This window comes from Syngnathus floridae, chromosome 9, assembly GCF_059516105.1.
Source record: "Syngnathus floridae isolate MCC-2025c chromosome 9, RoL_Sflo_1.0, whole genome shotgun sequence".
In the NCBI taxonomy this organism is placed as follows: Eukaryota; Metazoa; Chordata; class Actinopteri; order Syngnathiformes; family Syngnathidae; genus Syngnathus; species Syngnathus floridae.
The window spans coordinates 13,180,888-13,195,492 of record NC_142421.1 but is presented as its reverse complement, the minus strand read 5'-3'; the positions used below and the strand labels follow the sequence as shown (position 1 = coordinate 13,195,492).

At 51.5% G+C, this 14,605-nt stretch overlaps 1 protein-coding gene across 3 annotated transcripts; it reads left to right on the top strand.

Annotated features, from left to right (window-relative positions):
- Window positions 1-86: 86 nt before the first annotated feature.
- Window positions 87-14,334, top strand: LOC148393606 (uncharacterized). Of its 3 annotated transcripts, none has more exons than XM_088384358.1 (22): window positions 87-1,030; window positions 2,620-2,670; window positions 2,732-2,922; window positions 3,003-3,045; window positions 3,425-3,550; window positions 3,634-3,738; window positions 3,818-4,036; window positions 4,224-4,370; window positions 4,439-4,618; window positions 4,687-4,905; window positions 5,040-5,186; window positions 5,253-5,432; window positions 5,526-5,654; window positions 5,716-5,769; window positions 6,174-6,362; window positions 6,885-6,989; window positions 7,054-7,191; window positions 7,264-7,371; window positions 7,913-7,950; window positions 8,018-10,124; window positions 10,202-10,301; window positions 13,625-14,334. In XM_088384358.1, exons 1-22 carry the CDS (start codon window positions 341-343, stop codon window positions 14,239-14,241), a joined length of 5,883 nt encoding a protein of 1,960 aa, XP_088240484.1. In that variant the 5' UTR covers window positions 87-340; the 3' UTR covers window positions 14,242-14,334. The 3 variants fall into 3 exon arrangements, with proteins under 3 accessions (XP_088240484.1, XP_088240486.1, XP_088240485.1); XM_088384360.1 differs by lacking the exon at window positions 13,625-14,334 and adding an exon at window positions 10,410-10,771; XM_088384359.1 differs by lacking the exon at window positions 13,625-14,334 and adding an exon at window positions 10,374-10,771.
- The last annotated feature ends 271 nt before the right edge of the window (window positions 14,335-14,605 follow it).

Below are 14,605 nucleotides of genomic sequence, written 5' to 3'. Positions count from 1 at the left end.
TGACTTACAAACGAAAACGTCACATTGAAACATGAACTGAACTTTAGACGGCGCTAAAGAGCCTGACGTGTGAATGCTCGCGCGCCGCATGGAAGAAGAAGAAAACCGAAGAGGATGAAGCACCAACTGACAACGCATGACTCATTGGCAACGCCGGAGAACACGTCGCTCTCATTCTTCGGCACGCTTGTTCTTTCTAACATTTTGTCATTCAAGTCAGCAGAAAAAAAGAGAGGATTAACCACCAACACGGACGTCGATTTCTGAACATAATGACTTCATTACTTTCCTCAACTCGTTAGCTTCCTAGTTTAGCTATCTAGCACAAAACAGCGACGCGATGGGTCGAAGACGAAATCCCTACCAAGATGGACCGCCACCTCCGGGCTGTTGGCCATCGCCCAGAGAACGGGGCCCCTCTCCTCCAGGAGGCTGGGGCCCATTGCCGCCCCCGGGCTGGGGCCCTCCGCCTCCGGGAGGATGCGGCCCCCCGACGCCAGGCAGTCTCGGCCCACGACCACCTGGGGGCTGGTGCCCGCCAGGCCCACCTCCTCCCGAAGGCTGGGGCCCGCCCCCTCCCGAGGGCTGGCGCCCGCCCCCTCCCGAGGGCTGGCGCCTGCCCCCTCCTGAGGGCTGGGGCCCGCCCGGCCTACCCCCTCCTGAGGGCTGCGGCACTCCCGGCCTGCCCCCTCCTGAGGGCTGGGGTCCCACTCCTCTGGGAAACTGGGTTCCCCCTCCTCCTGGAGGCTGGGGTCCGCCCCCTTCTAGAGGTTGGGGCCCGCCCCCTCCTGGAGGTTGGGCCCCCCCCCCGCCGGATGAATGGAACACTGGCCGACCCCCGTCACCAGGCTGGGGTCCTCATCCGATTCCTCCCCCTCACTGGGACCCCGACATGCCTCTTCCGGGCTGGGACCCGTATGGCCCGGCGCACACTCCCTGCCTGCCTCTGCTTCCGGATGTGGGTAAAGCGGTCCCCCCTCAGCGCTGCATCCCTCCATTTGGCTTCCCCGGACCGCCTCCCCAAGACTGGGTGAGTTTAGATTTCCGCCTGTTTTGCTTTATGTCCTTTGCAAAGAAAGTCCGGTTTCCTCCCACATTCCAAAAACACACATAGTAGGCCGATTGACCGCTCCAAATTGTCCATTGTGTCAATTGGGATTGTGAGTGTAAATGTTTGTCTATGTGTGCCCTGCGATGGGCCAGCAACCATTTCAGGGTGTCCCTCGGCTAGAGATGCACCAATCCGATATCTGGATCGGATATCGGCCCCGATATCAACAAAATAGATGGATCGGGTATCGGAAAATGCAGCCCATCTGTGAGCCGATCCTTTCCTTAATCTATTGGGACGCGGGCTACGTCATACGTCAGCAGCACGTGTGCCGCATGCCACGAGAGTTTACTAAACAAACGCAAACATGGAGCGAACGAAAGAGTCAGCTGTGTGGAGGTACTTTAAACTGAACACGCCAACAAGGTCGACGGCAGTTTGTAATGTCTGCAAAGCTAATGTTGCCAGGGGTGGCGGTAGTACTGCCAGTTATAGTACTACCAATTTAATTAAGCATCTCCATAAACACCATGCAACGGAGCACCAGGAGTTCCAGCAGTTGAGCAGATCTAAGGGAGCGGGAGGTGGACCTACACGGCAGTTAACGTTAGCAGATGCACTGCAAAGACGGGAGAAATTCCCAGGCAATAGCGCAAAAGCTATGAGAATTACTGAGAAAGTGCTGGAATTCATGGTTTTGGATGGACAACCGATGAGTGTTGTTGAAAACGAGGGCTTCCGACGTTTACTTGAGCACCTGGAGCCACGGTACAATTTGCCATCGCGCAAGTATTTTTCTGAGACCGCACTGTCAGAAATGTATGAGAAAGTGTGCAAACACATGTTTACATTGCTTGATTATTGTATTTGACCAAGTCACTTGTTTATTTTCTTGTCCCGATGCTATATTTTATTTTTCCACATGTAGAGGTATGTAGCTTGTTAAATCAACCATAATATCGGATCGGTATCTGGTATCGACCGATATGCAAAGCCATGGCATCGGTATCGGTATCGAAACTGAAAAAGCCGGATCGGTGCATCTCTACCCCCCGGCTACCACCCAAAGTCAGCTGGCATCAGCACGCCCGCGAGCCTCGTGAGGAAATGCAATACAGAAAATGAATGAATGGAAATAGTGAAATAAATCAATCAACAATGAGTGTGACTTGGGTCAAATAAAAACAATGTTGTGTTTAGTTGAAAACAAAGTTGTCTGTGTGTTGTCGGCTGTGGTTAAGCTGGTCCAGTGGGTCGTCCGGTCTTCAAAAGGTTGGCGGTTTGATTCCTGACTCCAACAGCCCCAAAGAAAGAATAAAGGATGAATCCAGGTCAAGCATACTTGGATGGTTCCCCTTTATCTTCAGACTCACAACTCACCCAGGTCACCATTTTGCCCGAGACCTGTTTGAGTCTGGCATGGCAGCCTGCTTATCTGACCACGAAGTGGCAAAGTGTTCCATTCTTCTTTGGAGTAAATAAGTTATCACAAAATGAAATGACTTTCACAGTGCACACTAATGCTATCCATCTTTTCCAACAAAGTGTCCGTTTTGTCGCTGTTGCAGATGCCCGTGCAGGGAGCAGCAAGCGATCCGTCGCCGGAGCAGCCCCAGTGGGTGAGTGAGCGGGCTCCCTTGCCGGGCGGCGGCGTTAACGTCTCTGAATTTTGTCCGTCAGATTAAAGCGTTGATTTCAGCCCCACCCACGAACGGTACCACGGCTGAAAGTAAGCCGGTGCCTGACGAACCTGCTGCCGTCCTGGAAACAGCGCTCGCCTCCAAAACTGCATCTGCCGACTCCGCCCTGGCAGCAGAAGCCGGCGGGACAGCCAAAGTCTTGGGACTGTTGGGAAAGCGATCATTTGACAAGTAGGTCTACGCCGCTCACACTCGCCTGATGGCGTGTGATTGGCCGCTTGACCAGCCATGTGATTTGCCCTTGTTGTCAGGCCTCCGGCGGGCAGATCGACAGGCATCATCTCATTCATCGGGGTAGGTCCTGCTCGACCTGGCCTGACTCGGCCTTTCTGGTACTATGGCTAACAGTGAGCACAAATGAGGAAATCAATCAATCAAGTTAGTGATCGACCAGCACCTGAGCCTGCCCAGAACTGCGGTGTCATTTTCAGTCATGGGCAAGTGGCAAAATGGCGCTGGAATGGCGTTACGAATCAGACTACCGTGTTTCGGCTTGTGGGGGCGTTGTGTACCTGCTGTTCAATGACTTTTTCTATTCTATAATCATGTCATGACGACACTTTTTGACCTGATGCACACTAACTCTAAGGGCAAAAGTCGAAGATGTGGACGTGAGCTGTGGTGAACATGCAAAAGTTGGAATGAATTTTGTTGGCATGCTTTGTGTCCTCAGCCCACATTTGGCCACATCGAGCGAGAAGACATGGAAAAGTTCACCTTTGACTTTGGCGTCTTCTTCGGGAACCCCAAAGCCATGAAGCCTGGCGTGCGAGTGCATTTCACTGCCTGTATCTTGAAGGTGTGACGCACAGGCATGACGCTCATTGTTGGCTAAGACGCCTGCGACAGTCCAATTGTGACCGTGCTGTACGTTGCTGCCAGAACGCCCAGATCGCCACGGATGTGAAAGTAGCACCTGGGGGCACGGAGAACGTGGACCAGGACATCTACGAAGGTGTGGTCAGCCAGCCCATCGTGGAGGCACAGGTTAGCTCTGTCCGGCCAGCCCGCAGGGACGAAGGTGGCGGCCTCCCCTTCCCGTCGCCCAGCTCTTGTCTTCCCGCAGGCCGGCGAGCGGCAGTTGCCCGGCCAGGTGCACGTGGACATTGTGCCGGTGAGGCTCAACCTGCCCTTCGACAGGAAGGACAGCACCGTCACTTTACTAAAGAACGATCAAGTTCTCATCAACTTGTTGAGTGACATAGTCACCGAAAAGAGGCGCGCCACCAACATCCGACCCAAGATCCCTGAAACCTTCCGGTTTACAGTGGAGACCCGTGAAACGGTAAGGCTGCGCCAATGGAAGCCCTTTTGACTCCAATCCTTTCAATTGGTCTGCGTTCAGCTCCCCGTCGAGGTGTTGGACTCGGACGCGTCTGCGTTGGATTCTGGTCAATCCACGTTGGACGGCGTTGGCATTTTGCACCTCCCTCCCATCCTCGGGTCACACTTTGTGTCATGCCACTTCGCAGGGCACCATCGTCAGCGTGGGTGACACCGAAGGCGTGATCAAGTCGAGTACGCATGGCGAGCTTCCCTTTGACCTCAAGGAGAACTTTAGCGAGGTGGACTTTACCGCCGAAGACGTGGACGAACAAGTGGAGTTCACACTTCACAAGGTAAGACCTTGGTGAGGCTGGGAACCGGGACCAAGCTACAAATGTCTGTCTGTACTCCCATCTATCAGCTGCGAGCGGGCCAGCGGGCAATTCGGATCCAGCGGGTGAAGGAGCCTCTCCTGCTGACCCTCTGCAGCTCCACCTCAAAGACGGCGCTGCCAGCAAAGGTCAAGCTGCTGCCGGCCAATATGTGGCTGGACCCCGAACTGTACGAGGGCGTGGTCAGCCAGCCCATCATCAAGGCCACGGTAAGCGCCCGTCCCGTCCGTCGCTTGATGTCTCGGGAACCTCGGTTTTGAGTTTGTTTGGCGCGCAGGCTGCTAAGCAAGGCTACCCAGGGCAGATCTTTGCCAACATCGGACCCCTCCACACCAACGTGACCTTTGACCAACGGGATTGTAGTGTCACGCTACTGAAGAACGACCGCGTGCTCCTCAGCCTGCTGGTGGACACCAGGACGCAGAAGAAGCGTGCCACCAACATTCGTCCCAAGACACCCTTCACCTTTGTTCACACCAAGGAGAAGCGAAAACTGGTAGGGGGGTCTGCTGACGTGTCTGCATATACACACACACAGGCACGCGCACGCACGCTCACACACGTACGCTCGCACACACACATGCACACACACGCACACACAGCACTTTGGACTGTACGCCGCCGCTCCAGGGTGTCATCAAGAGCTTGGCTGGGTCTGAGGGCATCCTGACCTGCGAGGAGCACGGAGAGTTGCCCTTCAACCTCTGCGAGAACTTCAGTGACACAGAATTTGATGCCCAAGACGTTAACAAAGAGGTTGAATTCACTCTAACCCAGGTTAGTCCTGTCGTGAATGACCCTTATAGATTACAAACGGACCCTGACGGCTTTGTACCTGCAAAGGTTGAGGACGAAAAGAGGGCCATCAGACTCCGTCGGACCAAGATGGTGGAGGACCGAATCGAGACGGAGAAGAGATGGCAAGAGGAGGAGGACAAGAAGAAAAAGAAAGAGGAGAAGGAGTCGAAAGACAAGAAGTGGAGGGAGGCGGCGTCTGCGGGACTTGCTGCCGCCAAGGACAAGGTGAGTTTTGTAGCATACTCCCTCGAGAGTCTTCGTCTGCCGTTGGCCGCCAGCTTCCTGCCTTTTGACGCTGCGTCCACCCGCTTACCACAGTGGACGCTGCTGGGCTTCAACGTGCCCATTCCTGACAGTCAGCTGGAAATCAGCAAGGAACGCTTCGACGGTACTGTCCTCAAAGCGGCCAGAAGACACCGCATGGAAAAGGAGATCCCAGACGAGCAGGTGAAAACGGCATTGTTGGCTAGTAAGAACAAGGATGAGGATGTGCATTTCTATCTCTCAGGAGAAAAGCAAAGCGGAGGAAACAAAAATCAAGCAGGAGCCCCAGGATGAGCTGGTATGAGCGCTTCTGCCTCTCACTGTGTTCGTGCAGGCGGGGGGGCATTAGTTAAGTAATCGTGACCCATCGTAAGCTATCGTAAGTCACCGTAAGCATCGTAAACCACCGTAAGCCATTGTAAGGCATCGTAAGCCATCATACGACATTGTAAGCCATCACAAGGCATTGTAAGCGATTGTCGCGAGGACTTTCACTTCTCAAAAGATTCCTTTGTGTCCTTTTGTAAGCAAAGGGCGAAAAACAGGCAATGATTGATTGAACTTTATTCATCCCACAGCGGGGAAATTCACTTGTCACAGCAGCGCATATGAGTGCAAGAATAATATGAGAGCTTGAAGTTCGTGGCCATATGGGCCAGCCCAAATGCTTAGGGAATGCGCCCAGCCTGTGCTGTCTTGCAGGGAACAATTGCAGAGGAAGACGTGAAGATCAAGCAGGAGCAAACGGACCCCAAACAAGAAGTGGATGGCCAGGGAAAGACACAAGAGGAGGTCGGGCGGCTGGTGATGACCGTGGAGGGTCGCCAGAAGCAGCTTTCTTTTGGGCCCGGTGACCTCCTGACCGGCGCCACCATGTTGACTGGAGACAAGGTGAGGAGGAAAACGCTCCTGCACTCACAAAGGCGCCCAAACACTTGTCACGAAGGTGGGCGCACTTTTGACAGGGCCATGCGCGCGCAAGGCCTGCCGCCACTCGTCAAATGGTCTGTCAATCCCCGCCCGCCATTGGTTTGAATCGATGAGACGAAATTCAAAACAAAACAAGTATCTGCTTGAAATGTCCTTGGCACAGTGCACTTCAAGTTATTCTTTTGACTTTGATAGTATGAATGCCACTCTTTACAGTGTGTTGTTTCCATTTTACTCAACAAAAAATGTAAGGGACTCAATTTCAGGTGCTCAAAATGTCAGGCACCATCAGTATTGTCTTTACAATTCCTTTAAATTCAGGCTGGAAGCCAACCACGGTGGTGGCCACAGGTTCTGTACGGCGCCATTTACATTGGTTCCACTTTGTGAGTGGACTCACGGCGACGACTGTTAGCGATGAGTTGACGAGCAAAATACAGGACAAGCACAATGCTGTGCTGTGCTGACAGTCACCGTTTGCAGGTGCGCTTCAACGTGGCCGTCAATCGGGAGACCAAAGAAGAGCGAGCCACTTTGGTGGAAATCCTTCCCGCCACCTTTGAAGAGTCCACGGAGCAACGGCGACATGTAAGCTGTTTTCCTCAATCGGCGGTGAGGGCAGGTGGCGCTTGACGCTTGCGCGCCTTTGCAGGGCATTGTCATCGAGTTTTCAGAGGAGCATGGCCTCATCAAGTGCACGCAGAACCCACAACTCTTCTTCTCCTTGTCTGAAGTCATCGGAAAAAGGAAATTGCAGTTGAACGAGAAGGTGGAGTTCAGCGTGGTCCCGGTAAGTCAAGTTTGGGCTGGTCTCGGGGCCCAGCCCTCGTTCGGCGGTGCTCATGTGTGCTTTTTGCTCCAGCACGACAATGCAGCGGGCGGCCACCAGGCTATCAGGATCAAACACTGCGCCGAGAGTGTTTTCTTACCAGCTAGAAAACTGGGCGCCCCCACCGTCGGCAAAGGGAAGGTGAGCGCGCTCTTTCGAAAGTCAACCTCTGCGCCTCGTCGCCACCCCCAAATGCCTTTACCAACCTCTATATTTGATACCAAGCAAAGACGCTATGATGCCAAGCAAAAAGGTTATGGCCCGCCGTCGCTTGATGATTTGGATTCTTTGTTTGTTTTGTTAGGCAAGGTAGTTGCGAACCAGCTGCAAAGAAGGTGGCTGGGTGGGTGGCTGAGTGTATGGATCAAGGCAAATGTGTCATGTCCTGGCGTCACAGTCACCATCATCCACTGGCTAACTGTGTAAAAAGGCACAGGAACACACTCATATTCGCCAACATTGCGCATAAGTACCCAGAGCGGGCCTGACACGAGCTGCTTTGCTGTTGCGACAACAACTATCCAAGCAGAGCAAGGACCCAGCACTGACACTCTGCTTCTTAAACAGGACAATTACAAACCAAAGAGCATGGATGGAGCACATCTCACGTCCAACTAAGCATGCAGTCAATGCCCAATGCGCTTTCCTACTCATATTGTTAACGCTTCCTTCTACTCCTCAGATGAGCATCAAGCTGGCAAACTCCTCAGATGACTCCAAGTAAGTAATTTGATCCCGCCCCATTGAATGTTTTGAACCATGGCAATCATTTCGTCTTCCCTTAAAGGAAGGAGGTGGCGAGCAGCGACAGGCTGAAGACAGTGGTGAAACAATTGCGAGCTCAGGACAAGTGGACGGCGAGTCTGCATCGAGGCTACAGCCGGAGTCCGAGTCCAAGTCCACCCAAAGACAAGTTTGGACGACAAATCAAAAGGAGACGCAGCACGAGTCTGGAACGCAAGCAAAAAAGCAGCCGGCATAGACGAAGCGCCAGTCGGGAACGCCACTACAGGCGTACCAGAAGTCGTAGCAGGAGCGCTAGCTGGGAAAGAGCTGGAGCAAGAAGGAGCAAAGTCAGTGGGGAGCAAGACCAGGGGCACAGGAGGAGGAGGGAGCGCAGTCCTCTTCCCAGGGCTCGTGCAGGACCGGTGGATGACGAGCTGGCAAGAAAGAAGCGAGAACTGGAGGAGCTCAATGATATGATTGCCTTCAAGAAGTCGCTGATGGCTCTCCGGGGCCCGGAGCCCCGACAACGAACGTGCATAGACTACGACCACGGTCGCATCGCCAACCCTTTGGCGGAGTTCAGACCTGTCCGCTCCATTTTGAAGAAACGGCAAGAGGAGCCGGAGTACCCCCGCCGTCTTCCACCAACGTATGACGAGCTTTACTCTGGCCAGCCATACCCACACTTAGCCGAGCGCTATGCTGATGGCTATACTGATAGCTATGCTGATAGCTATGCTAGCGTTTTTGCCAGTCCTCTGTATGGTGAGCGAGCGTACGACAGCTATGGTAAAGGCCCGTTTGAGAGCCCTTCCTCCGTTGGCCAGCGTTACATGGATCGCTACGAGGTTTACGATGATCCGTACCGTGACCTGACATGCGCGGACCAACCGCATCACAGTCCCCAGCCAAAGTGCCAGGCTCCAGAAGATTGTGCGCCGTGGTCGGCCTCTGTCTCGTGTGCGCCGTGCCAGTCTCCAGAAGATTGTGCGCCGTCGTCGGCCTCTGTCTCGTGTGCGCCGTCATCGGCTTTTGTCTCGTCATCTCTGCAAACGTCCTTCAGACCATCCTCTCCCACACAACCGCTGTCCAAAAGCCCCTCGCCAGCCTGCGCAAATACGACAAAGCCCCCACTCGATCGCTTTCTTGATATGCTTCAGAAGAAGGAGAATCCTGAAATAAGAGCAGAACCGGTTCCTGTCATCGACGAACTTCTGCCACATGAACGGGCGCTTGAAGATGGCAAAGACTTCTCTTGGATTGTTGGTTTGGCTCAAGAATCTTCTGGCACCCGTGTGGCTGTGCACGATGAGAAGAAATCAGCGTCTGTGGAAAGAACTGCTCAGGTGCCCAAGACTGCCCCCTATCGCCAGATCCAGACTTTGCTGCGTACGATTGGCCTGAAGTTGACCATGGAAGACATGTCGCAGCTGGCCAGCAATGCCTCGTCGGCCAAGAGAGAGGGGACTTCAACAACATGGGAAGGAGCCTTGAGACACGGAGCCTCATCGCTGCAGGCGGACACTTTCCCTTCCCCATGCCCCACCAGATCATCCAGTTCGGAGCCCTCTAGCAAAAAAAAAGGTATTTCCGAGTATGAAGAATTCCTCAATCAACAAGAGTTGGAGATGCTCAAAAGGGCTCAAGAGCTGCAAGATCTTACCAAAACAATGGGAAGCGCCTCATCTGCGCCCAGACCACCTGCTGGGCCTCCCCCTGCACACTACCGCCATCCGTCCCCTCCAGTCAACTGGCCGCTGGAGATTTCCCCCAAAGTTCCTCCTGCTGCCATTGGCCGTCTTCCCCCTGGACCACCTCCCGGACCGCCTCCTCGACGTCTTCCTGGACAACCTATTTTCACGGTGGCCTCCAGGGACGCAAAGCCGTCTGTAGCTCCAGCCCTTTGCTCCTCTGAACCACGCCCCCCTGGAACTGCCACCCGAGGAACCTCGCCATTGGTGACTGACACCAAGGATCAGTCCAACATCTCCACAACAGTGGCCAAATGCCTGCAGGTCATTAAAAGCGTCAAGTGTTTGGCTGCGACACCAGCAGCAACGCCACTCAAATCGGTCCAGTTTAGTTTGCCGTCGGAGTTGCCGTTGGCCTCCGGTCCCGCTGGCTTACTCGAGCAAGTTGGTGTCGTGAAAAGCAAGCAGAAAGAGAAGGTACAGTCTGCTGCTGCAGCATTTACCTGCTCCAGCTGCTCCAGCTGCTCCAGCTGCTGTATTTTGTTGTGTTGCAGTTGGATTTGTACAACCAGAAGCTGGTGGACCTGCAAGAACAGCAGTCCAGGGACGCACAAGGCCACCAGAAACCAGGCAATGGTGCCATGATTGCCTCAGGTATCAATGTTCATTGTCTTGACGATGCATTACTTCATGAGTCTCAACCTTGGTCCTCCTGATTTGATATAGATTGTCGTGCTGAGGAACTGTCTTTATGACTTTCAGTAGGTTTCATGAAGATGTGTCATCCATGAAAGGGAAAAAAAAACCGTGGTACGTAATTATTAGTGATGGGTCCATGAGGCATCGTGTGTCGTCTGACACATTGGCAAACTGTATTGACACTGTGTCGCTGACTGCTGACACCCGCTGGACCTTAAAAGTACTACAGGCAACCTAGTTGACAGACACGACTGACACTGATTTGATGACCTAGTATATACATTAAGTAATTTAAGTAATTTTATATTGTATTGTTTCACATATTCGTTTAAATTGAAAATATATTTTATTTTATAGTTAGTCAATCAATAATGTGAACATGTATCGTAACATGAAAATCAAAGTGAACATGTTGTGAAAGAGGATGCTTGTGCACTGAGATTTGTTTTTTACAAATTTTTATTTAAAACAAGTTTTTCCAATGTTTTGAAATTGAGCCTGTTGCGTTTTTTAGACGGAATTTCTCCCGCCGTTGAAAACACACACTCACACGGCACAGATGAGGTTGGAATGCAGTGTCTTTTGATTGTCCCAGTATCTGACTTGGGGCTGCACCATAATTCTTGATAACTTTGAGGATGAACCGCAAAAGATCAGTTATTGTTTTAGCAGATCCATCCCGTTGATAATGCGCTTCCTTTAACAGAGCTAAAGCGCGCTTCCTTGACAGACTACAATGCTGCTCGTTCGGTCACGTGGCTTTTTTAAAGCGATATGCGCACCGACACGGGGCTTCGCTCTATGAGCTCGACACATGCACCGTCGCATCGGTGTTGCCGGACCCATCACTAGTAATTATGTTTGGCTGTCGGTTGTCAGCCATCCAGCTCAAGATCATCTGCTGAAGTTGAATGCAGGGATCCAGACTCTTGTTGGCTCTCAAAGGCGTTTCGCCCTTAATACAAAAGGTGAGATGTCTTCAAAAGCAAGGAAGAGTTCCATCGCCTCATTTCAACTTAGCAGAAAATCATATTGAGCTTCCAAGGTTTTCGTCCCTCGCAGCGCACGCTAGTGAACGCTAGTATTTGAGTACAGATGTCAAGAAAAGAAGCTAACTGCAAGTGTCTCCGCCAAGTAACTTCTGTGTCTTCATAAACTTTTGCTAGCATCTCCCTAGCATCTTGTGTCAAAACTGCTACCGGCAGTGAGCAGCACTTGCTAAGGCGCACAAACTTACCATGTCTTGGTAGCGGTCCGCTTGCCAGCAAATGTTTTCAATGTCAAGTCATTGCTTAAGTCATGGCCCAGCTAGATAGACAGACAGACCGACAGACCGACCGACAGACAGACCGACCGACAGACCGACCGACCGACAGACAGACAGACAGACAGACAGACAGACAGACAGGTAGATAGATAGATAGATAGATAGTCTCATTGCTGGCAAAAGCGAGTCATATTTTGCAGGTGTCCAATGTTTTTGTCAACTTTTCACAGCTTGCTGGATCTTTACTTCACGTGCAGGAATTTTGACCAGCGAGTGTTTTGCTGCTCAACTCCTTTTCTGCGTTGTGTTGATCGATGTTGCGTTTCCATCGCTGTGGTGGTCAGCTTTCGAGGACATGGCTTGAAGTTGCGTGGCATGAGAACAAAGACATTAGGTACAGAGCTCCTGATAATGTAAAGTTTACCTGGCAAAAAAATTCAATTTTTGTTGGAGCCACATATGTAAGCCATGTTGACAAAAGCTTTCACCCATGAAAACATTTCTGCATCAAGACGTCACTTTGGACAGACTGCCATTCACGTTGAGACAAGGTGTTAACTGTAGCTTGTTGTCAAAGGCTGTTCTGTTTTGTTTCAACTGTGGTAAGTCTTGGTTCAGAGTCAGGGTAAGTAAAGTCAACATCTTTGCTATTCTGACATTTTAATTTTGACAGCAGCCAATTTAGCGCACCGTCCTATCCATGTTTGTCAGCTAAAATTAGCCACGTCATCTCCGTCGGGTTTGTAGCCAATTCTTTGAAGAGCTTTTCTACTTACCTGAAACGTGTCGTGTGTGTGGTGGCATGCATGTACAGTATAGAACCTCATGTTTAGCTTGACAAAAGCGATTGGTTTAAGGATGCGCCTTCTGAGACCAAGCTAGCCACGATAGCTAGACAAACAGGAAAATGTCTTACACTAAGCCTGCTACCAAGTTTAGCCTCTCCCCTGCCCTTGGAATCACACAGCTAGTAGCATTTTCTTGCTAGTTAGCCACAATCATGTGGAACTTTGTCTTTGTGTCAGTCATTTTTTCACGGAAGGCACATCCGCCACGTACCAAGGATGCAAGTGCTACAACACATCATTTGTTTGTAGTAGACGTCTGCTCATATGACATTTTGAGAGGCAGAGGAAGCTAACCGAATGAATAATTACATTGTCTGGTCCAGTGTTTCCCAGCCTTTATTGAGCCAAGAAGGCACATCTTTGACGTTAGAAAACTCTCTGTCCTGGCTATCGATGCTAGTAACATATTTAAAAAAAATCTAAACAAAAACACGATCCGGGTTTACAGTAACGACTTGTGTAACACATTGCTTCCATCTCTGAAGTGATATGACTCCAGTTACTTTGCAGTCACAATTGGATGCTACCTATATTACTATGAGTGGTGGCAAGTATCAGCTATATAGTAAGTATCACAGATATCTCCCTGCCACCAGGGCCAAGGGCATTTGTCGCCCAAGGCAACTTCCAAAAATGGTGCACCCGCCCCAACCACCACCAATTTCCAAGTTATCTTTGAACTATTAATAGTAGTTTGAACTACTAGAGTAGTTCAAAGATAACTTGGAAATTGGTGGTCTGAGTGAGAGCGCTGGAGTGGACGGCAAAAATGACAGGGCGGAATTTTTCACTTGATGATTTTGCCGCCCATGACATTTTGCCACCCCTTTGATTTTGCTGCCCCAGGCGGCTGTCTAGCTCACCTAACAGTAGGGCTGCCACTTGGTTTATGCTTGACGTGTGAGCTGATGTCATGGCCCTGCGGTTGGAAACCACTGGTCAGATTGTCTGGGCTTTTGCTCATCTGCTGCTACAAAATGAATTCAATAGGCCAAGGTAGGTTATTGTTATTTTTCAACCTTTTTCAACCTTTGACTTTACACATCCTGAGAAGGTCGCCAACTACCTTCCTTTGGATGTGAACACTATCTGATAAGAGGCGCTAATGCACTATGTCAAGCAGCTTAGGAGCGTCACCCATCAGTTTTCCTCCATGTCTGCAGGAAAACCAGTTGGCCTTGGGCCCCGCAACGTTTGGATTTGCGGCCATTCACTGGTGTACTGGGCGGAGTCACGGGCCAAATCAGTGGAGGTAGGTGCGCAGCTGGGCATGGACTCCGACAAGGTGGTGCTCTGGTGGAAGGGAATCCAGGGCTTGACCTGGCCCCAGCTGCTGCCCCTGCTCCAGCAGCTCAAGGTCAGCTGGCCCGACCCCCACGTCATCATCATGCACCTGGGCGGTAACGACTTGAACACGGAAACGCCCAGCAATCTGCTGGCGTCTGTCAGGAGAGACCTGGTTTCCGTGAGGACTGCCTTCCCGTACTGCGTCCTTGTTTGGTCCCAGATCCTTCCCCGTCGGGCGTGGCGTCACTCAGCTGACGCCCACGAAGTGGATCTGGTCCGAAGCACAGTCAACCGCCGCATCCACAACATTATTGCCGAGGTGGGCGGCATGTCTCTGACCCACGACAACATCCGCTGCGGGGCCAACACGGGCCTCTACCAACCCGATGGAGTGCATTTGTCGCACAAAGGAATGGATGTGTTCAATGGGAACCTGCATGACTTTCTGGAGAAGTGGACTGAGGAAATCAGTGCCACCGCCGCCTCCCAATAATGCCACCTGCAGTCTTCTTGTTTTGGCTCAAACAGCAGCTTTACGTCTGAATTATTTTTTTCAAATGTTTAAATAAATCTCGTTTGACCTTGATGTATGTGCTTTTATGCGAGTGGCGTCAGTGTGGAGATGGAGCAGCAACGTAAAGGCACAGATCATTTTCCAAAAGCCTTTGCATCCTGACCTGAGTCAAGTAAGGGAACCGCTACCCTGTCGACTTCAACGCACACGGTCACAGTGACGCTCAACGGGTTGTTCTATTTTCACAGTTCTTTATCTTGAATGCTCAATATGTTCATAGTAATTCCCAGGAAGCTGCATTCTCAGTTGAACTATAACGTATGCCAGAAAGGTTGAGACATGG